The following is a 23075-nucleotide window of genomic DNA, read 5'->3' on the forward strand; positions in this document are numbered from 1 at the left end:
GTCCAGATACACCACATCCATTGATTCGCCGCTGTCAAGTCTAGAACTTACCTCCTCATAGAAACTGATTAAATTTGTTTGACATGATCGATCCCTCACAAAGCCATGCTGATATGGCGTTATTTGCTTATTTCCGTTAAGATGCTCTAACATAGCATCTCTCAGAAAACCTTCAAACAGTTTACCCACAACAGATGTCAAACTTACCGGCCTATAGTTTCCAGGCTCTGTTTTTGGACCCTTTTTGAATATTGGCACCACATTTGCCATGCGCCAATCCTGTGGGACATTCCCTGTCAATATAGAATCTGCAAATATCAGAAATAAGGGTCTGGCTATGACATTACTTAATTCCCTTAGGATACGGGGGTGTATGCCATCCGGTCCTAGCGATTTGTCTATTTTAATCTTTCTAAGTCGCTGTTGCACTTCTTCCTGGGTCAGACAGGACACTTTTAATGAGGAATTTATTTCAACATTCGGCATGTCATCTGACAGTTTATTTTCCTCAGTGAATACATTGGAGAAAAAAATATTTAACAGCTTTGCTTTCTCCTCGTCGCTCTCTGCGACTTCCCCCTCATTACTCTTTAACGGGCCGACACCTTCAGATTTATACTTTTTAACATTTATATAATTGAAGAACATTTTAGGGTTAGTTTTACTCTCTTTGGCAATTAATCTCTCAGTCTCTAGTTTGGCCGCTTTTATTTGTTTTTTGCATGTTCTATTTTTTTCCTTATAGTTTTTCAGTGCTTCCGTGCTACCCTCCTGTTTTAGTGTTTTATATGCTTTCTTTTTGTCATTTATTGCTTTCTTTACAGTTCTGTTTATCCACATTGGTTTCTTTTTGTTCCTTAACCTTTTATTCCCATACGGTATGTACCTCTCACAATGAGATTTTAGGATGCTTTTAAAGATATCCCATTTTGTGGCTGTATTTTTATTTGTGAGGACTTTATCCCATTTAGTTAGGCCTATGGCCTCTCTTAGTTGGCTAAATTTAGCTTTTTTGAAGTTTGGTATTTTTGTTCCTCCCTGTAGAAACACTCTTTTGAATGATAATTGGAAGGTTATTACTTTGTGGTCACTATTTCCCAGGTGTCCCCCAACCTGCACGTCTGTTGTTCTGTCAGGCCTATTGGTTAATACTAAGTCCAGTATGGCCGTCCCTCTAGTCGGGTCCTGAACCAGTTGGGAGAGGTAATTGTCTTTAGTTATTGCCAAGAACCTGTTTCCTTTATGAGATATACAAGTTTCAGTTTCCCAGTCTATATGAAGTAACTTGTTGTGAAGTAACTTGTCTTCCTTTGTGATTAGGACAGGTTTTGTGGGTACTAATAGGACAGCGGCCATTTTGTTCCCCCCCCCCCCCCCCCCCCGATGATTGTTCCCTACACAAAACAAGCCATTATACTTAATGAAAGGTATTTGGGAATATATTTAATTACCCCTTTAAAGTGGCATACCTGTTCATATGTGCCCACATTGCTGAGTAAAATAATGTTTTAATATGTGCAAATTAGCCTCTTGGAGCAATGGGGGCGTTGTCATTACACCTAGAGGCTCTGCTGTCTATGCAGCTGCCTTGCCCTCTGCACTTTGATTAACAGGGCCAGACAGTAAAAACATCATTAAACCTGGCTCTGTCAATCAAAGTTGAAAGGGCCTGGGATTTTCAGAGAGAGCAGAGCCTCTAGGTGTAATGGCAACGCCCCTGTTGCTCGTAGAGGCTCATTTTCATATATTAAAACTACATTTTTCTCAGCAATGTGGGTACATATGAACATGGGACCAACACAGGTGCCATCAGCCAGTGTCATAGGTACAAATCTGTTGACAGATGCCCTTTAACCTCTTACGGACACAGGGCGTACCTGTAGGCACCCTGGGTCAATCCCGACGGGGGTCCTGTGACCCCCCTCCCCCATATAGGCGATCGCTGCGAACCGCAGGTCAATTTAGACCTGCGGTTTGCAGAGCTTTTGGAAGTTTCTGATCCCCGTGGGGGGAGGGTGCGGGCAGGGTGGGGGGTGCTCGCGCGCGCGATCATCCGCCCGCACTGCCTCTCATTTTCAGGATGGCCGAGCGGTTAGCAAGCAGAGTGTCAGCACATTGCTGACACTCTGCTTGAAATGGCTGACATCATCACACAGATGTCAGCCATTTAACCCCTACCATGCCGCAGTCCGTAGAGACCGCTGTATGGAAGGGGTTAACAGGGAGGGAGCTCCCTCCCTCTCCCATCGGGGGCTGCTGTGCCTTTTCAGCCCCTGATTCTTGATGGGATCACAGAGGGAGGGGGCCCTGTTGTGGCAGCGACTGGTGGTTACCATGGCAACCGGACGCCTTCACAGGCTTCTGGCTGTCCGTGGTGCTGATCAGACTTCTGCTAAAGGCAGAAGTCTGATCAGACTAAGTAAAGTGAAAATACAGTACAATACACTATATAGTGTACTGTATTGTATTATACAGACATAAGACCCACTGGATCTTCAAGAACTAAGTAGGTCTGGGTCAAAAAATGTAAAAAAGAAGTGAAAAATAAAAAAACATTTATCACTTATTAAAATTCCCTACACATGTTTGATATCACCGCGTCCGTAACGACCTGATCTATAAAACGGTCATGTTACTTTCCCTGCACGGTGAACGCCATAAAAAATAAAAATAAAAACTATGATGAAATTCTAATTTTTGCCCACCTTTCTTCCCAAAAAAGGTAATAAAAGTGATCACAAAAGTCGTATGTACGCCAAAATAGTACCAATCAAACCGCCACCTCATCCTGCTAAAAATGAGCCCCTACTTGAGACAATAGCCCAAAAAATATAAAAGAAACTATGGCTCTCAGACTAAAACATGATTTTTTTGTTTCAAAAAAGCTTTTTTATGTTTAACATAAAAAAAGTTGATATATTAGGTATTGCCACGTCCATAAGAACCTGCTCTATAAAAATACCATATGACCTAAACCCTCAGGTGAACACCGTAAAAAAAAAAACGGTGTCAAAAAAGCCATTTTTGTCAGCTTACATCACAAAAAGTGTAATAGCAAGCGATCAAAAAGTCGTATGCCCCCCAAAATAGTTCCAATCTAAACGTCATCTCATCCCACAAAAATGATACCCTACCTAGGACAATCGCCCAAAAACTGAAAAAAACTATGACTCTCAGACTATGGAGACACTAAAACATGATTTATTTATTTTTTTCAAAAATGATATTATTGTGTAAAACTTAAAAAAATAAAAAAGTATACATATTAGGTATCGCCACGTCCGTAACGACCGGCTCTATAAAAATATCATATGACATAAAAACTGTGCTAAAAAAACATTTGTTTTGTGACCTTACGTCACTAAAAGTGCAACACCATGCGATCAAAAAGGCATATGCCCCCCACAATGGTGCCAATCTAACCGTCGCCTCATCCTGCAAAAAAAGATTCCCTACATAAGACAATCGCCCAAAAAATAAAAAAAACTATGGCTCTCGGACTATGGAGACACTAAAACACGTTTTCTTTTGTGTCAAAAATGATATTATTGTGTAAAACCTAAATAAATAAAAAAAAAAGGTATACAGGTATTGCCACGTCCGTTAGAACCTGCTCTATAAAAATACCACATGACCTAACCCCTCAGGTGAACACTGTAAAAAAAAAAAATGTCAAAAAAGCTATTTTTTGGTTACCTTGCATCACAAAAAGTGTAATAGCAAGTGATCAAAAAGTCATATGCACCTAAAAATAGTGCCAATCTAACCATCCTCTCAAGCTGCAAAAATGATACCGAACTTAAGACAATCGCCTAAAAACTGAAAAAACTTTGGCTCTCAGACTATGGAGACACTAAAACATGATTATTTTTTGTTTCAAAAATGATATTATTGTGAAAAACCTAAATAAATAAAATAAAGATATACATATTAGGTATCGCCGCGTCCGTAAGAACCTGCTCTATAAAAATAGCACATGATCTAACCTGTCAGATGAACGTTGTAAATAATACAAAATAAAAACGGTGCCAAAACCATTTTAATTTTCCATTTTAATCATTTTTTTCAGGTAACAAAGCAAGGGTTAACAGCCAAACAAAACTCAATATTTTTTGCCCTGATTCTGTAGTTTACAGAAATGACCGATAAGTGTTCGTAAACTGCTGTATGGCCAGACGTCAGGGCGCAGAAGGAAGGGAACGCCATGTGGTCTTTGGAAGGCAGTTTTTGCTGGACTAGTTTTTTTACACCATGTCCCATTTGAAGCCCCCCCCCCCCCCCATGCACCCCTAGAGTAGAAACTCCAAAAAGTGACACCATTTAAGAAACTACACACCTCAAGGTATTCAAAACTCATTTTACAAACTTTGTTAACCCTTTAAGTGTTCCACGAGAGTTAATGGCAAATGGAAATGAAATTTCAGAATTTCTATTTTTTGTTACTTTGCCATTTTTTGTAATATAGAGCAGCCAAAAATCATATGTAACCTAACATAGTACAAACAAAACTGCCACCTTATCCCGTAGTTTCCAAAATGGGGTCACTTTTTTGGAGTTTCTACTCTAGGGGTGCATCAGGGGGCTTCAAATGGGACATGGTGTCTAAAAACCAATCCAGCAAAATCTGCCTTCCAGAAACCATATGGTGTTCCTTTCCTTCTGCACCCTGCCGTGTGCCCGTACAGTACTTTACAACCACATATGGGGTGTTTCTATAAACTACAGAATCAGGGCAATAAATATTGAGTTTTGTTTGGCTGTTAACCCTTGCTGGAAAAATTTTATTTAAAAAATGGCCTGGTCCTTAAGGTGAAAATGAGCCCATTCCGTAAGGGGTTAAGGGATATATAGACATTTTTGACTTGCCTATATAAGATCTCATAAATAACTCGTAGGTGAGGTCTCATCATCTGGACCCCAAAGATATCAGAGCTCCTTTTGCCCCTGTTGCTCTATAGGCAGTTATGAATGCTAGAAATATGCTATAACATTCTAAAATTATATAAAAATGTACCCAATTACTAATAACTATTTATTTAAAATTTCAGTGTTAAAAAACCCAAAGTGGTGTTAACATTGTGCAATGGTGGTTCCAAGTATCTGTTATCAGTGGGCCAGAAACGCAGAAGTTGCCAGTGTAAGTCACTGATTCAGATGTGTTCTGTATTTTGCAGTGATGAGAGCTACAATGTGACAGACTATTCCATGCTGGACCAGCTCCATGTTGAGCAGTGTGACAATGAAGAACCATGTTCTCCTTTAAAGAACAGTACGCCCATCCTTTACTCAAGACAGAGCTCAGCGAACCATCTGTTCACACTCACCATCCGAAGCAATTATGCTGGAGACGAGGTGGAGATGCTGTTGGGAGTCGATACCCTGTAAGTAAAGATCCACCATAGTGTTGCATGACTTGCTAATTCCAGTTTTTAACTGCAGCCTTAAAGGCTATGTGCACCTTTGTGGCAATTTTTTTTATTTTTTTATTGCATTTTACTCATTTTTGGCTACAAATCCTTTTTTTTTATTGGTCTTTATTAAACAATGTCCGCTGTTTTTGTCATAAAGGGTTAACTCTGCAGCTAGGCTAGAACTTATCTTACTTTCACTTTTACTCTGAGCTGACATCTGACTGCTATGTATAGACTTATCTCAGAACTCCTGTGCTGATAAACACTCATTTAAGCCATACAATCATCAGTTTGATAAGAATTTAGATGTATTGAGTGTTTATGAGGTTAGGAGATCAGAGATAACATCTACACCTGAACCTCAGATGGGATTCAGTGAAAAATAGAAAGGAAAGTGACAAGTCTGCAAACAACTGAAAATTAACCCCTGTATCTCAAAAACTGCTGACAACTTTTACTAAAGACTAATAAAAAAAGTTTTCAGCCTAGAATGAGTTGAAAACAATCATAATATTATTTTATCCTTTTTTTTATTTATGTAAAGAGATAAAAAATGTATTCGCAGCTCTATGTGCGGAATCAGCCAAGCACACTCGTTTGGCTAACTCCAATAAGGCTCCATTCGCACGCAAATTGCGGGTCTGCAACACACCAGCCCGGCACCCCCATAGAAATGCCTATTCTTGTCCGCAAGCTGCGGACAAGAATAGGACATGTTCTTTCTTTTGCGGAGCTGCATCTTTTGCGGAGCTGCATCCATTCCGTCCCCATAGAGAATGAATGGGTCCGCACCCGTTCCGCAAAATTGCGGAACGGATGCGGAACCATTCTGCAGACGTGTGAATGGAGCCTTAGAGTGAATGGAGAGAGCCACATGGTTACCTTTCCATTCATTCTCCACCTGGATGTAGAGGCCAGAGGCCTCCTCTCTGTCTAGGTGAGGCAGAGTTTGGGGTACCGCAGTGCTGAAGATAGGTGTGGGTCCCAAAACTGGAACCACCATCTATTAGACATTTATGGTACACATTGTGGATTCGATTGTAAGCCCTTGCGGGCAGCTTCCTCTCTCTTTCTGTACCAGTTTTTAACTCATCTTGTTCATGCCTATTGTACTTGTTTTTTTATGTATGTATACATGGTATACCCCATATCATATGTACAGTGCCATAGAATGAATAATGCTTTAATAATAATCAATAATAGTAATAATATGTTAATCATCAAATATTTGAGTTGGGAATATTCCTTTATGTACTGTTTAGGTTGCTTATAAAATATTTCTACTGGGATGATTCCACCTGCGATTTTTCTGCGCGAGTGCAAAACATTAAAATGCGTTTTGCACTCGCGTGAGAAAAATCGCGCATGTTTGGTACCCAAACCCGAACTTCTTCACAGAAGTTCGGGTCTGGGATCGGTGTTCTGTAGATTGTATTATTTTCCCTTATAACATGGTTATAAGCAAAAATAATAGCATTCTGAATACAGAATGCATAGTAAAATAGCGCTGGAGGGGTTAAAAATAATAATAATTTAACTCACCTTAGTCCACTTGATCGCGTAGCCCGGCATCTCTTCTGTCTCCTTTGCTGAACAGGACCTGTGGTGAGCAGTCCTTTCAGGAACAGGACCTGTGGTGACGTCACTCCGGTCACTACATGATCCATCACCACGGTAAAAGATTATGTGATGGAACATGTGATGACCGGAGTGACGTCACAACAGGTCCTGTTCCTGAAATGAAGGCTCACCACAGGTCCTGTTCAGCAAAGGAGACAGACGAGATGCCGGGCAGCGTGATCGATGGACTAAGGTGAGTTAAATAATGAAAAAAAATGTTTTAACCCCTTCAGCACTATTTTACTATGCATTCTATATTCAAAATGCTATTATTTTCTCTTATAACCATGTTATAAGGAAAAATAATAATGATTGGGTCTCCATCCCGATCGTCTCCTAGCAACCGTGCGTGAAAATCGCACCGCATCCGCACTTTTCATGCAACCCCATTCATTTCTATGGGGCCTGCGTTACGTGAAAAACACACAATATAGAGCATGCTGCGATTTTCACACAACGCATAAGTGATGCATGAAAATCACTGCTCATGGAAATGAATGGGTCGGTATTCAGTGCGGGTGCAGTGCGTTCAACTCGCGCATTGCATCTGCGTGGAATACTCGCCCGTGTGAAAGGGGCCGTTCTGCAGATAATGAAACTCGACTCAACCCTGTGCATTCTTTTGCTGGAATCTCTGGCCTTGTGGGTGTGGAGCACATATTTATCCCGGACCTCTACGATCCTCTAAGCAGTAGTGAAGTTGTCAGAATAGCTAAATTAGATATACCGTACTGTGGAAAGAGATAAATGGTGTTGAGGATCTTAAGCAATGACCCTGACTTTAGGTATCTGGTCTACCTACCCAGTAGTATAATGCCATATAAATTGTGCTCCATTGAGGAGCTGAAATGTTGTGAATAGATAAATCCCACACTTGGCTGAGAGTTACTATAGTGCAGCTTTATTTATTGTACTTTTGCCTGGGGCTCTTACATAGATGCCAGATATATTGTGGGTATATAGCAAAGAGCACCATTCATTTCTTTGGAAGCAGTGGAGATAGCCGAGCACTGTACTCCTTCTATAACTGGAATACCCCTTAAAGATGAGAGTCAGACATAATTTATCTGATGTATCTCATCCAAAAGCGAATGCATCGCGGTAATACCTCTTCCCAAAATGTAATTGGTATTGACAGGGTAGACCCTCCTATTAGTGGCGGGATCCTACAAACATAAGCTATAAAATAGGGAAGCCTTTTGGTTTATTTACTTTTAACACATGGGTGCAGTACACAAGACCTGATTTTGCACTATTAGTGATACCTTTATATTTTGTACATTTGTATTCATATTACATTAGCATTCCAATTGTGATCTTGTGCAAGTGTGTGCTTTTTATTATAATCTTTATTTATATAGTGCCACCATATTCCACAGCGCTTTACAATTCAGTTGGGTTCATGTGCAAAACAAAAATCATACATAGCAACAAACAAGTCAACAATTAAAACATGAGCAATCAGGGGCGGATTAAGTGCATGATAGGCCCGGGGCTGTCTACCCAATTTGGACCCCCCTCCATTTTAGTTTTAGTTTTTTTTCTGTATGAAGAGGCTGCGGTGCTTCATAAGCGCCAAAGTCTCTTCCTAGTCCATATCACATTGTTTACATGGTCTAGGTGCAGCTCTGTCCCAGTGCTATCAAATGGACAGCGCTTTGCTTGGTAGTGAGCAAAGAGGCTATGGCGCTCACTTTAACATCACGGTCTCCTCAAACAGCTGATTGGCGGGGGTGCCAGGAGTCGGACCCCCACCATCTCATAACTCTCTGAGTACAGATGTCATAGATGTTACCTGCAGTCCTATGTAACACCCCACATAACACAGTGAACTATTTTGTTATGTGGGGTGTTACATAGGACTGCATGGAACATCTACGACATTATCTGCAAACAGAAAGTTATCACTGTTATCTGGGCTGTTACATCGGACTGCAGATGACAAATTTTAGTTGCCAAATTTAAAATACATACGATTATGATAAAAAGAGACTTGGAGGAGAAGATGAGACGCAGGTCACAGTGGTGAGCCAGCTCTACATATAGGGGAATACAGCACTAAATACCTCTTACATCCAGTGACATCTGCTGTCATATAGATCTTCTTTTTCCTCTTCTCCTCCGTTTGAACCAGACCACCATGACAAATTCTATCAGCTGTATCTCATCTCTACAGAGTTTGTTACAGACACGGTAGATTTCCCATAATTGGGGTCATTTATCAAACTGGTGTAAATTACAACTGGCTTAGGTGCCCATAGAAACCGATCAGATTCCAAAGTCTATGGTGTACCAATATGCCTTAGACTTTTCTGCCATTCAGCAGCGCAGGGCGCATTATGAATATCACAGGCAGCACACTGAATGTAGGCAGGCTATTGTAGATAAATGATAAAGTACATGGAAGATATTCTATATTGGACTGTAGTATTCAAGGTAAATTGCTGTGTTGGTACTTTGCGATAAATAAGTGGGTTTATGTTGCAGTTTGGGCGTTCGTTAGTCGGAACACGGATGTGTTCTCAGACCTCCCTGGATGCACTTCCATAATCCAGCATGACATTGAGCCTCTGAGCCTCAGGCAAAAGTCTGATTAAAACCATACCGGGTGCCGCTCGGCGACAAGCCATATCGGAGGAGGTGCAGCTAATGTTGCAGCTAGACGTCATTGAGGAGTTAAAAAGTGAGTGGGCCAGTCCTATAGTATTGATGTCAAGCCGGACGGGACGTTTCAGTTTTGTAACTACTTTCTAAAACTTAACGAGGTTTCCAAATTCGATGCGTATCCCATGCCCCGGGTGGATGAGCTCATCGAGAGGTTAGGACAAGTCCGGTATTTTTCAGTTTTGGACCTCACGAAAAGGTACTGACAGGTGCCGTTAACGGAGGCTGCCAAAGCGAAAACTGCCTTCATCACACCTGAGGGTCTGTATCAATATAAGGTCTTACCCTTTGGTCAGCATGGACATTGTGCTTCGTCTACATTGTCGGTACACTTTGACTTACCGGGACAATATTGTCATCCACAGTACCGACTGGGAAAGTCACCTACCCCAAAGTGCAGGCTGTAGCGATAGGGTTAGAAGAGACTAAGTACTTGGGCTATGTCATTGGGCGCGGAGTCATCAAACCCCAAGTGAACAAAATAGAGGCGATACAGAATTGGCCCCGACTTGTCACCACTAGGCAAATATTCATTCCTGGGAATGGTGGGCTATTACAAGGGGGCAGTTCAGTCTCCAGAAGCGTCAAAGCTTCTTTACTGTAAGAACTGTGAATCTGTGGAATAGACTTCCTCAGGACGTGGTCACAGCCAGTCTTCTCAGAGATTCCCTTTTCGTGTATTGTGATTGTCCAATACATTTCTTAGATTTCTGTCATACATATGGTACGTAGTGAATGCTACACCCCGTCCCTATCACAGATCGCAGAGACATCTGCTCTGAGTTTTTATACTTTTACCAAGTAATTGTTATGGGGACTGTAGGGAGTGTATTCTTTGTATCTTGAGTTTTTATAGGGAAGGCAGCTCTATTCTTCTCTTGGTGCCCCAGGTATCTGTTTTCTATCAGCTCATCCCTGAACTTAACCCTCCTGGTCTGATGGAGTGTTAATGACAAAGTGTCAGTAAATTCTAAGTGTTAAGCGAGTTATCATCTCTGGAATCATGACAATCTTATCGCCAGCTACAACATTAGCCTTTTGCAGCCCTTGAAAGTTTTTGGGAGGGCATTTCTCATTTGCAGTGGTTTTTGTGTACATTTTAAGTTAGTTTTTGCTTTGTAAGGCTATGCCAAATTTATAAAATAGCGCACAGTAATAATATATCTGGTGCAAGTGCAATGTGGGGTTGCCCATCATGGAAATGCGACTTTTTAAAAAGTCACACATCATAAATGAGACTTAAGCTGAAATCCTGACCTACTTTTCACTTCCATTTTGAAAAGTGGCAACTAGACTCATCAAATGTTGCTAAATTTGATCAAATGTCACACGTAGGCATCACTTGTGACTTTTTTTTACGCTACAAAACTAGTGTAGCAAATTTGATAAATTACTCCCTGTGTGTTCCTGTCTTCCTGCACATGGAAGTGACTGAAATGCTGCCATACAATCTAGGAAATTAAACAGTTTCTGGAGAATATTCAGCCAAGGATCTAAGTGATAATGTTCGCCTTGATGATCTGGGGGATATAATATCTCCTTATGGAGAGCACCTAATCGGCATGAGGTGTCTTATAGGCCAGGCAATGCTCCTCTGAAATTCTGAGGAGAAGGTATGCAAATGAGCACTTAGCAAGCTGTTATCCAAGTCATGTCTCAAGGCCTGTTTAAAAGGTTAGGATAGCTACCTTACATCTGGTGGCATTAGAGGCAGCGCTTGCTAAGAAGTGATTTGCATGCCCTCTTCCCTTCATGATGATCCACACTGCAGGGCAAGGAGCGTCACTGTTGCTTATCCTATTATAAATGCTTCTATGAGCCAATAATGATTTTTATGATTCGGCATGAAAAATAAGGCTTTCAGGAAAAAAAACTGCACTGAGGAAGGTGTTCCTGATTATGATCCAATCCATATTTACCTGGAAATATACCCGCCTTATTACAGTCATCTGAAAGCAGCCTAATGTAGTAGTCCTTAAAAAGACAACATTGCAGGAAAAGACTGAACCCTCCTGTGTATGAGTGCTTAGAAGATATTTAGAGGGTTTTCAGCACAGGTAGCAGAAATGGAGCTCTTTACCTGGCTGACATATCCCCAGATAAGACCAGTGCAATGAAGAAGGGAAGAGATCTTCCTGTACTTTTAATAAAACAGTGAGTGGGAAACCATACACGGACATCAGCATCCTAAAAATAATTCTCAGCGATAAGGTATTCAATCCAGTGAAGCTTCAGATAAAATCATTATCAGAACTATCGATGGAAACATACTAGAAACTTTTCATATGTCATAGCAACATATCAAGGGTTTTGATCAGTGGAGGTCTAAGTTCTGAGACCCTTTGCAGGTGCTAGAACAAGGAAAGAGAAGTGCACACTCTTACCCTTACTGCAAGAGATGGAACTGAGAAAATGAGTTTTCTTAACCAGCCAACCCCTTACGAGTTTTTACCGTGTAGTACAGAGATAGACAGCTGGTGGCCATTGGTTTCTATATTCCATATATGTAAGGTACACTATGCTGCCCTGTGTACGTGTGATGTCTTGCACTGTCTATGAAGTATCAGCTGCAGTGATTAGAAGGTACTTTGCAGAGGTGGTGGCACATGCACAGTTTTCTTCCATTTATAAAACAGGAGATATGGGAACTACATTCACTCTGCAGTTTTCATATCTACCATAGACTACAGTGGAGGGTGATTAGGTACAGTATGTGCTGCACCCAAGGGACACATGGCATATGTGTGTAAGGTACAATCCCTAGAGTGAGTCATTGTCTGCAGTTTTGGAACCATAATATGGTAGGCCGGGAGTACTTTTCTGGTCTGGGAGCTACAATGTTGGATTCTACCACTTTCAAGGGCCACAATAAAGCTTAAAGGCTATGAACACCTTTGGAGGCAATTTTTTTTTTAAGATTCCATGTTACTCATTTTTGGCTAATCATTTTTTCCCATTGCCCTTTATTAAAAATATTAAGCTGTTCTGTCACAAAGGGTTAACTGTTTTTCTAGCTGTGTGACTGGTACTTTTACTTTCATTTTGTGCCCATTGTCTAATAACCCATCGTCTATAATGAGTGTATAAGGTCAGAGAGTAGAGATAAGGAGCCTGTCTGCTCCTGGTCTGACGGAAAAGACAGAAAATCTAAAGGGTGCTACTAGAGCATTTCAGGTCTGTACAGGAAAAAAGATTCCATAATAAAGACCAATAAAAAATATATTTTTAGCTGAAAATGAGTACAATGCAATAATAAAAAAAAGGCCCCCAAAGGTGTATATAGCCTTTAAAGGGGGGGGGGGGGGGGGTCAACTGAGACATTTATGACATATCATAAATATCTGACTGATGGGGATTCCACTTTTGGGACTTTACACTTATCTGGGGAACAGTCAAGCATTCTGCAACTCTCACATACTACTTTGCATGTATTGTGTGATCATCTTGCCACCTCGCCAGCTCTCTGCAGTATCAAACAGGAGACCGGGGTACCCAATTTGCCTGATACATGGGGTTCCCAGAAATAGTACCCTTTTATATAAAATATTTATGGCATGTCCTGTGGATATTTGACTTTCATTGACAGCCAGGTTTTTCAAGCCTTTCTCTTTCATGATGGTTAGGGCTGCCTATAATGGCATCACAGGCCACACGTGGTCTTTGGGCGACATATTTTAAACTTGAAGCATGAGTTGCATATGGTAAGTTGTTTAATTGTTTTTTCCATTGCTAAGTTTTAGTTTATCTTCTTTGCTTTGTCTTCACTCTAGTTGTATAAAAAGCAGCGCTATGAGCAGCACAGTTTTTTTTATTACAAACTCATGTATTACAGGAGTGACCGAGCACGTTGGATCACCGCACTGGGTCAGAGCACAGAAAAGGCATGCACCGATAGAACTAGTAAGGAGCGACATTTTCTTTTACTGTCTCACACCGCCCCCTGTTGTTTATTTAGAAAATTGTTGTTAAATTACAGAAAATATGCTGGTTTAAGGTGCATACCCACAAAAGCACCATATACTTGAGATAGTAACACAGGACATCTAAAAGATACCCATAAGAGGAGGTTAAAAAAGTGACCACTCAGCAGCCCCCCAAAAAATGTCACTATTTATGTATAATATTCACAAATCCTATTTATATACGGAAGTAGTTAATTAAATCTGTTAACGGAATATTAACTCCTAGATAGACACAAAATACATGCTAATAATTCTGTTAATTATTGCATGGTTAGGCTAAGTTGACCTCTGCTGCCACGGTTCTGATAGGAGCTTCCCCTAAAAAAAGAACTAAGGGGCTCATCTATCAAACAGAAATACGCCTAAATTATGCATATTTCTGGCGCAGGTTGCGGTACAAAGGTCACCAAATTTTTATTCAGCTGGAAACCCCATTTAACTGAACGTTATCATTTATTTCTAAATGTATTTAAAGGCTTTGTACACCTTTTGGAGGGATTTTTTGTTTATTGCATGTTACTCATTTTTGGTAATTGACCTTTATTAAAGGGGTTGTCCAGGTTCAGAGCTGAACCCGGACATACTCATATTTTCACCCAGGCAGCCCCCCTGAGGCTAGCATCGAAGCATCTCATGCTCCAAAGCGCTCCCTTGCCCTGCGCTAAATCACGCAGGGCAAGGGCTCTTTTGTTTTCAATAACCCACTGCCGGGCGGAAACTTCCGCCCGGCAGTGTGTTCGGGTGACGTCACCGGCTCTGATGGGCAGGCTTTAGCGCTGCCCTAGCAGTTTTACTGGCTAGGGCAGCGCTAAATCCTGCCCATCAGTGCCGGTGACGTCACCGGGGTTCCTGTCAGCCCCATGGAGAGCCCCGGTACGTTACCGGATCTCCAGAAAATGCCTTTGCCCTGCGCGATTTAGTGCAGGGCAAAGGAGAGCATGGGAGCATGAACTGCTCCGATGCTGAAGTCAGGGGGGCTGGCTGGGTGAAAATGGCCAGCTTTGAACCCGGACAACCCCTTTAAAAATATTGAGCCGTTCTGTCACAAAGGGTTAACTGTTTTTCTAAAAGTGTGACTGGTACTTTCACTTTGTGCCAGTCATCTAATAAACCTTATCTCTAAACTACTAAGGCTACTTTCACACCTGCGCTTTTTCTTTCTGGTTTAGAGATCCGCCATAGGATCTCAAAACCAGAGGAAAACGCTTCAGTTTTGTCCCCATTCATTGTCAATGGGGACAAAACTGAACTGAATGGAACGGGGGACACCAGAATGCATTCCGTTCTGTTTAGTTGCATTCCCGTACTGGACGTAAAACTGCTGCAAGCAATGTTTGTGTGTGCATCATGGGATACTGAGCAAGATGGATCCAACATGAAACACAATGTAAGGCCTCTTTCACACTTGCGTTGTCCGGATCCGGAAAAACGCAAGTGTACTGAAAGCATTTGAAGACGGATCCGTCTTCAAAATGCTTTCAGTGTTACTATGGCAGCCAGGACGCTATTAAAGTCCTGGTTGCCATAGTAGGAGCGGGGAGCGGGGGAGCGGTATACTTACAGTCCGCGCGGCTCCCGGGGCGCTCCAGAATGACGTCAGAGCGCCCCATGCGCATGGATGACGTGCCATGCGATCACGTCATCCATGTGTGTGGGGCGTCCTGACGTCACTCTGGAGCGCCCCAGGAGCCGCACGGACGGTAAGTATGCTGCTCCCCCGCTCCCCGCTACACTTTACCATGGCTGCCAGGACTTTAGCGTCCCGGCAGCCATGGTAACCACTCTAAAAAAGCTAAACGTTGGATCCGGCAATGCGCCGAAACGACGTTTAGCTTAAGGCCGGATCCGGATCAATGCCTTTCAATGGGCATTAATTCCGGATCCGGCCTTGCGTCAAGTCTTCAGGATTTTTGGCCGGAGCAAAAAGCGCAGCATGCTGCGGTATTTTCTCCGGCCAAAAAACGTTCCGTTCCGGAACTGAAGACATCCTGATGCATCCTGAACGGATTTCACTCCATTCAGAATGCATTGGGATAATCCTGATCAGGATTCTTCCGGCATAGAGCCCCGACGACGGAACTCTATGCCGGAAGATAATAATGCAAGTGTGAAAGAGCCCTAAGCCAGGGCAATCTACAAGATGCCTATAAAGGTTTTGACAGTCAGAACTTCTGTCCCACTGCATCTCCCCAGTTGTCCAATTCAGTGGATGCTTTGTACAGTTCCTCAACTTAGGCTACTTTCACACTAGAGGCACGGACCTCCAGCAGGCTGTTCCATCGGGTGAACAGCCTGTCGGATCCATCCTGCCACTAGTGAATGTGTGCCCCTGGACTGCTGCTCCGTCCCCATTGACTATAATGGGGGCAGAGGCACGACAGCGCACGGCGAGAGGCTGCCGGAATAAAACTACGACATGCCTGACATTTATTCCGGCAGCCTCTCGCAGTGTGCTGCCGTGCCTCCGCACCGCCCCCATTATAGTCTATGGGGACGGAGCGGCAGTCCAGGGGCACACTGTCACAAGCGGCAGGACAGATCCGACAGGTTGTTCACCCGACGGAACAGCCTGCCAGAGGTCCGTGCCGCTAGTGTGAAAGTAGCCTTAAATTTTGGAGCACATACATAACTTAAGGCCCCTTGCAGACGAGCAATACGGATTAGGTCCAGATGCGTTCTGGATGGGTTCAGTTAAAAATGCGCGATTTCGCAAGCAAATTCATTCAGTTTTGCCTGTGATTGCGTTCAGCTTTTATCGCACGGGTGAAATGCGCATTGATGCGTTTTTCGCACGCGTGATAAAAAAACGGAAGGTTTATAAACAAAATCTCTTAGCAACCATCCATTAAAAAATGCAACGCATCCGCACTTGCATTCACTTCTATGGGGCCAGCGTTGTGTGAAAAACGCGGAATATAGAACATGCTGCAATTTTCACGCAACGCACAAGTGATGCGTGAAAAACAACGCTCATGTACACAGACCCATTGAAATGAATGGGTCCGGATTCCGCGCGGACGTAATGCGTTCGCATCACGCATTGCACCCGCGCGGAAAACTCTCTTGTGTTTAAAGGGGTCTAAAACTACCAAGTCCCTACAGCATCAATGACCATTAATAGAGCAGCAATACTCCCCTGACGTGTCTGCGGTCCCCCTAAAATAACAATTTTGTAGCATTGTTTTCTTGCATTGTGGCATTTCTCTGTTATTCCTACTGAAAAATATGGATGTATTGACATCTGGGTGTTGTCATGGTTATCAGAGAGACATGTCACTACACAAAGTGCTAATGGTGTCAGGCTGCATCTGTACACACCATCGTTGATATGGGGGAACGATTACACCCAGCGTTCAGTACATTTATACATTTCCAGGAGAAATAAGATAGGAAAACCACAATAGCTTGCAGTTTGATGTGGTATTTATACAGCATCAGTGTGACTGAACTTCACGAATATTACTATTATCATCTCTGAAGCAGATACACGTAAACCTAAATAATGTATAAATTATTAGCAGGATAGCAATATTCTTGCATGTCTTGTTTTTGTAATATTATTCAAGTAAAATAGTTTATTTTTGCGATTTTTCTTTTACAGCTTTAACACAAGTGGAGATTATCCGGACCTATACTGCCAAGCAGCCAGATGAGCTGTCCCTGCAAGTTGCTGATGTCGTCCTCATTTACCAGAAAGTCAATGATGGTAAGTTAGACAGGCAAAAAACACATAAACTCATTGTTTAAATTTACATAAATTCCCAGCAGCCAGTCCATGTGGGGGTGCTCATGCTGCATATAATAAATGCTTGTCTGAGCTTTTGACCCCTTTGGACTTTGGGCCAGACTGGTGGTCTCCAGCCTCTAGATTTCTAGCTGTTGTGAAGCTGCTACTTCTAGCATGCACTTCTGTGCGCCTTAAAGTGGTGATAAAAAAACACAGGCCACGCCCCCTTTGCTCCTTAGAAGCTAATTTGCATATATTAAAACATCATTTTTATCAGCAATGTGAGCACATATGAACATGGGACCAACACAGGTGTCTTCAGCTGCCCAGCGCACATGTAACAGGTCAGCCAGTGTCATAGGTACAAATCTGCTGACACATGCCCTTTAAGGGCTTGTCCCAGAATGACAACTTGCCTATCCACAGTATAGATCATAAGAGACTGACCTAGAATGAGAACAGGGGGCCCCTCGTCCTCCATTTAAATAGAGCCGTGGTACAACACTCAAATAGGACTCTTCTTGAAATTGTTGAGATTTCCAACAGTCAAACTCCCACCGATCAGGCACTTATCACCTACCCTGTGAACAGTCGTTCGGGGACATGCCCTCTCACTTTATCTGGGGTCTGTTTGTAGCGGGTACAAGTCATGTTGTTTTGTATCCACTCTTGCATGTAATTTACTATATAGCAAAATTACATTTTTGTCTTCCTTTAAGTAGTAATATCTTCCATTTACATTTTCTGCTCAGGATGGTATGAAGGTGAACGGCTGAGGGATGGCGAAAGAGGCTGGTTCCCCCTTGAATGTGCTAAAGAAATAACATGCAAAGCTACAATAGAGAAGAACATGGAACGGATGGGACGATTGCTGGCGCTGGAAACGAATGTGTAGAAGTAAAGGCGTAGCATTTTTCTTACTGCAGGATTTGCACTATAGTAGCAGCACTGTGTAGAGAAATAAGAGGGACGAGGAGTGACCACTGACCTAGGACTTCTGCATGGACGAAAGAAGAGCTATGACACGGCCAGGTTGGTTTACTTAACCAGACAAGTGCTGGACTGCCTATGTGAGAACTCCCTGCTTATCAGTCCACACATTTGTAGCCTCTCTTTATCTCTGGGAGAAAATTTTATATTGAGAACTTGAAACATAGCAAGGCAGGAAATGACTATGAAGAAACCCGATCGTGGAGACTTCACACCTTCATTCACATTCCATGGGATTATCCTGCACTGTCCTCGCACTGAGAGGTCCCGCGGACTACGCTCGGTGGATATTAGAGGGGCTGTTATGAATGACAATTCAGATAAGCTGTGTATTTTACCACTACAGTGCGACAGGCGAGGTTGAGAATGTTCATGTTTTGGAGCAATGTTGTTCTGAATTACTAGGGAATTATGACTACTTGTCAAAGGAGAACTTAACTTTGGTTAGGAAAGAAGGTTTCCTTATTTCAGAAACAGCAGCACTCCTGTCTGTGGATTGTTTCTGGTATTTGCAGTTCAGACTCATTTGCTTGATCAAGACTTAGTAGTAGCCCATGGACATGAGTTGCATTTGTTCCTACAATAAGAGAGCCTATTATTTAATACAACCCCTGTATATAACAGTGTATCCCTCCTCTCCTGACTCAAGGCCAGCTGTCAAGTCATCACAAGAAGCATCGTCAGCACCAAAAGGGAAAATAAGGGCCCATTTACCTGGCCTGATACCCAGGGCAATGATTGGGAACGAACCATTCATTTACAACCATTGGCCATGACCAGTTACACGCCGCAGCAATCCTCCGCTCTGTATTAGAATGCACAATCATTTGTCGCCTAGATTCATTTTTTGCCGGCAGCACATTCCTACTTACACACAGGGATATGCCGTCTACAAAGGCTGATTTGTATGTTCCACAGATCACCCAGCAAACAAGTGCTCTGCTTGTTTGTCAGGTGATCAGCAGCACAAGTACACGAGGCAGTTATCGGGAACGAGCTTTCCTACAAACATCTGTTCCTGATCATCTGAACTAGGAGCAATGGGGGTGTTGCCCCTACTCCTAGAGGCTGTGTTCTCCCTCCGCTGGGCACACCCTCATCATCCAGGCAGGATGAGGTGAGCGCTGCTTGGCCCTGTCAGTCAGCATGATGAGGGTGTGCCCAGAGGAGGGAGAGCAGAGCCTCTAGTAGTAGGGGAAACACCCCCATTGCTCTAGAGGCTCACTTGCATTTAACAAACATAGAGGGACATAGACAGACGGGACAAAGACTGTTATCTTCAGCTGACATCAGCACATATGTAAAGACTTGCAATTTTAACAAATCAAATCTATAACTGCTTATGAGCAGACGTAAATTTTAGCAAAAATTTGTGCCATATTCTCCTAAATGAGGTCTTCTTTGGAGGTCATGAGGACTTTTCTCATCGCTTGCTATGACCTACAGGATTTTAGTGGTGCCGTGTGAGACAAAAACTGGCATACACTGCATTATAATTGTGGGCTATTGTCTTTTTAGAAGTGAGTGCTTGTATTAATAGAAGGGTACATGCATCACACATCAAGTGACATGCACAGCACATAGCAGTGTACATACGAACATCAGTCATCACTGGGATTACAGACCATTGGCAAAATATGTTAAAAACATGACAATGAATAAAAGTCTATAGGAATTTAGGGGGTCATTTATTAAGATACCGGTCTTAATAACCCCTATATCTGGTGGTGGATCTGCTGAAGTTATGAAGAGGTGCATCCAGCGCCAATCTAAATGTAAGACAGCTTCCTTGCTGTCTTACATTTAGACCATTTTGTACACCTAAAACAGGCATAGAAAATGATGAATTAGACGGGCCTGCTGGTCCACGTGACGCCCACTTTTTTATACATAGCGTGAGTGGGGAAAAGTCGCAGATTGTGGTGCAACTAACTGTTGTGCCGCAATCTGCGCCTGAAATACACCTTATATAAGCATATTTCAGGATAATAAATGACCCCCCTTAGTTCTGTATTAGAAGGTCAGATATTTTTTTAACTAGCGAGTTGTCTACATTCAGAAAATGTACAATTACATGTAAACAATAATTGCTAAATATTTTCACTGTTTTCTTATTATTGCAATCGTTGTGTTTTTACCCCAAGAGCATCTACGCTGCTAATGATCGGCAGATTTCTGATAATCCTTCAGTCTGGTAGATTTGTCCAGTCAATGGAAATGAAACAATTTATTGTCATTATTTGATTGCTGCATGCTATTACATATAGAGATAATTTATCAAATTTGAAACATTATATGATAATTACTCTGAGGCCTTTAGAATGAAAAAATTGACATCAGCATTCCTGCCAAAATCTGTTTTATTGTGCCTCATCCAAAACACCATGCCACTTTTTCGCCCTTTTTCAAGCCTTGAAATAGGCTTCTTAGAGGCCAAAATGGTGCATACAGATTTTGGTAGGAATGCTGACATCCATTTTTGTTTTATTTGTGTTATTCAGGACTGATATTGCTGAACTATAGTGGACTGTAGCTGACATCTGTGCTGTTTCCACCTCTACATCTATAATAGGCCCTTAAAGCGTACCTGAATTTTCAAAAAAGGTTACATAATAATGGCTGTGCTTCTTTGTACAATCATAACAGTTATGGAATAGTTATGTTTGGGCTTACCTAAAGTGTCTTTCAGCTGCACAGCTAGATCCATTTCACTTAAAAGCAGGGGCCATCTTCCTTCTGCCAGCACTGTACTGCTGTGATATCCTTTCCCTTACTTCCCACTATGTTTCAAAAAAGGTTACATAATAATGGCTGTGCTTCTTTGTACAATCATAACAGTTATGGAATAGTTATGTTTGGGCTTACCTAAAGTGTCTTTCAGCTGCACAGCTAGATCCATTTCACTTAAAAGCAGGGGCCATCTTCCTTCTGCCAGCACTGTACTGCTGTGATATCCTTTCCCTTACTTCCCACTATGTTTGTTTTCAGCTCCTGAGCTCACAGAACATATAAGGAGGGATAATTCACACGTACGGACACACACGAGGCTCCTGAGATGTTCAGAAGCAGTTATTTTGTTAGGCCCATGATTTCAGCTAGCGCTGACATGGCCCCACTTCCTCTAAGCTGTCTTCTAAATCTCTGTTATTAGGGACGGATTTTGCTTGACAACAGACAGTGGAGTGCAATTTAGGGGGAAGTGAGACCATGACTTTACAGGGTTTTTTTTCAGGTGGATGCAGGCAGATTTTTTAAAAGAAGTGATTTAGAAATTTGCTAGTGTTGCCATTCTCTATTAAATGAAATTGCATGAAAATACAGTGACCAAGTCACCATGTTACAATCTTCTGTCCCATTATAACATACAGGGTATCACCCATTAAAGGGATATCTCCTCAACATGCCCATTCAACAAATCTGTTAATATTTTATGACTACAACAATCAAGGCCAATTAGTCATTCTGATCATTGGCGAGAGTCAAGGTGGCACTGATCATGTGAAGAACTGGCAAATGCACATTTATTGGATGATGCTGCCAGCTAAATCATTTTTTCTGGGTAGCAGATTGCTCTATGGCAGGCATGCTCAACCTGTGGCCCTCCAGCTGTTGCAAAACTACAACTCCCAGCATGCCCGAACAGCCTACAGCAGGGCATTGTGGGAGTTGTAGTTTTACAACAGCTGGAGGGCCACAGGTTGAGCATGCCTGCTCTATATAAATGGGGATCTGCCAGAAACAGTGATTCTCTATGAGGATCGTGATCGCTCATTCCCATACTTTCACTTCCTATGACAAGTATTCAGGAACTAATGGTTCGTTGTCTGCCCAGTCGGCCTTTACAAATCAAACCCAATGGGAAAACTACAACTTGAAACAATTAGCACTAATCTATGGACTTGTACATCTGCAATACATGATGGAACTTGTGATTGTACTTCTGTTCTTGGTATGACAACTCATCATATGATATATATGACGTTATAAGAGATCATATCTTGCCCGCCAAGATCAGGATATTCTAGGGCTATTGGAGGATATTTTAGGACTAGTTCCTCCACAAGAAAACTGTATTGGGGTTACGCTTTAAGGAACATTGTTTACAACGCCTTATGATGCCTTGCTGTGTATGGTAAAAGTAGTGAATGTTCTAAACCTAGCAGCCATGCACCATGTGCCTTATTGCTCTTGTAAATGTATGTACGTTTTAAACTGGAGACCTGTCACTGTTTAATTCCTATGTTAGATTACTTCCATTGTATTCCAGTTCTAATACAGAATACTGTGATGTTTTATCATTTGTGCAACTGTACAAAAAAGATGTTCATAATGTAAATACATGAGCTGTGTGGTTGTGAATTCTTATTGGCATGGATGCCATCAATGCATTTCCTATAAGGAGAACTAAATATGGGAATGGGCACATGGAAGAGGACATTATGTTCATGGTGAACTTGGATTATCCTGTTACACCGTTAGGCCTCATGCACACAACCGTGGTTTGGGTCTGCATCCGAGCCACATTTTTTTGCAGGTCTGATGCGGAACCATTCACTTCAATGGGACCGCAAAACATGCGGATGAGGCCTTACACTGTTTTTTCTGCACAAACATCCACACCTAAATACACACCGTGTGCAAGTAGCCTTAAAGAGGGGCTCTCCACTCCTGTCATCTGTTTGGTAAATAATAATGACAATT

At 42.1% G+C, this 23075-nt stretch overlaps 1 protein-coding gene across 1 annotated transcript in view; it reads left to right on the forward strand.

Moving 5' to 3' along the window:
- Positions 1-21354, forward strand: part of ARHGEF26 (Rho guanine nucleotide exchange factor 26) — a 177766-nt gene extending 156412 nt beyond the window's left edge. The window contains 4 exon segments of the mRNA XM_044289881.1: positions 5175-5381; positions 13528-13595; positions 17259-17363; positions 18137-21354. Coding sequence (XP_044145816.1) covers positions 5175-5381; positions 13528-13595; positions 17259-17363; positions 18137-18279 — 523 coding nt within the window. The 3' untranslated portion in view covers positions 18280-21354.
- Positions 21355-23075: the final 1721 nt, after the last annotated feature.

This window comes from Bufo gargarizans, chromosome 4 (assembly GCF_014858855.1).
Source record: "Bufo gargarizans isolate SCDJY-AF-19 chromosome 4, ASM1485885v1, whole genome shotgun sequence".
Lineage (NCBI taxonomy): Eukaryota > Metazoa > Chordata > Amphibia > Anura > Bufonidae > Bufo > Bufo gargarizans.